General features: G+C 60.6%; 1 protein-coding gene across 1 annotated transcript in view; it reads right to left on the bottom strand.

The window, feature by feature from the left end:
- Positions 1-5: 5 nt before the first annotated feature.
- The window catches only part of LOC104497479 (serine protease HTRA2, mitochondrial-like), a gene marked incomplete at both ends in the record, with an annotated part of 2,353 nt that continues 1,123 nt past the window's right edge, over positions 6-1,235 (bottom strand). Inside the window, 2 exons of the mRNA XM_010140733.1 lie at positions 6-22; positions 825-933. Coding sequence (XP_010139035.1) covers positions 6-22; positions 825-933 — 126 coding nt within the window. The remainder of the gene's footprint in view (positions 23-824; positions 934-1,235) is intronic.

Genomic DNA, 1,235 nt, shown 5'->3' with positions numbered 1-1,235 from the left:
TCTGCGTTGCCAAACCAAGAGCCGGTCAAGGGGAAGCCCTTCAGGTGACACGGCTGGAAAGACACACTCAGAACAGGCTGGGCTGAGCCGGCCGAGCCTCAGAGCCCACAGGCAGACACTGTGCAGAGGAGCCGTCCCCATGGCCCACCAGCCAACAGGCGCCATCCCCACGGCCCACCGACAGCTTATTTAAGCTTCAATCACCCTTTAAAGCTTCACAGGTTTGGGGTTCTTTGCTTTCCTGGTTTGAGCTGCCATTTTTCTGACTGAGAATATCACAGTATCAGCGTGAGAAGCAGACATCGAGAGTCTGCACTAAACAAACTACCACGAACAGGCAGGAACGAGGAGAGGCAGCGCTCTACCACCTGCGTTACCGATCTACAACAAAGCTGAACCCTGCACCTCATTCCCACCAGCAGACGTGGGCAGGCAGCCCCCGTTCCCAGGTTGTCCCTTCGCTTTCCGAACACCAGTAAGTGGTCCAGTGACTGTCCCACGTGTTGGGATCTAATGAAAAGCAGCAACGGACAGAACCCCCTCACCTGCCGCTGGGGCCGTAAGGGCAAGCTGCCTGGGACACCCTGAAGCCTTCGCGTGCAGCAGACAGAGGCCAGCGCTCTCCTGGCAGCTTGTCAGGCCACTGTGGGCCAGGAAGCAGCAGCACAGCTAGAGTGGAGCTTCATGACAGACAGGAGAATCCCCTCACCCCCCAGACTCTTTCTCCCGCTCTGCTCGCCCTTCTGCCGGGAGCCCAACGGCACCAGAGCTTCCTCCCTCCTCCTCCTTCCCCCAACACCCGAGCAGGGAGGCACCTGACTCACTTTTGCGCTGCTCCTCCTTCTGCAGGAACTTCCTCAGCCGGTCTGAGGGGATGGCAAAGGAGATGCCTGATGTCACCTTCATGGTGTTCACCCCAATCACTTCGCCGTCCTGCAGGGAAACAGCACCGTGCTGTCCTGCTGGTGTCGGCGTGGAGAGCCGAGAACCACCGCGTAGCCATCCCCGCCAGCCAGCGGCTCTGACAGCCTGCACAGGGACCAGCCCTGGGGGCTGCAGCCTTGATTTGCCCTCAACCAGCCTCGCCAGGGCAGGGCTTACCCCGCCACCCCACAGCCTCATCGGCTCAGGATCCCCAAAAGACGCCGCACAGGGCTCCTGCACGGGGCTGATGACCAGCTCCACCTCACAGGGAGCCTGGAGCACGCATGGTCTCTCCCTCCTGGCAGATGCAG

The sequence above is a fragment of the Buceros rhinoceros genome, unplaced genomic scaffold (assembly GCF_000710305.1).
Source record: "Buceros rhinoceros silvestris isolate BGI_N320 unplaced genomic scaffold, ASM71030v1 scaffold22187, whole genome shotgun sequence".
Classification (NCBI taxonomy): domain Eukaryota; kingdom Metazoa; phylum Chordata; class Aves; order Bucerotiformes; family Bucerotidae; genus Buceros; species Buceros rhinoceros.
Note: the sequence above shows the minus strand (reverse complement) of the source record. Positions and strands in the feature narration are given on the sequence as shown.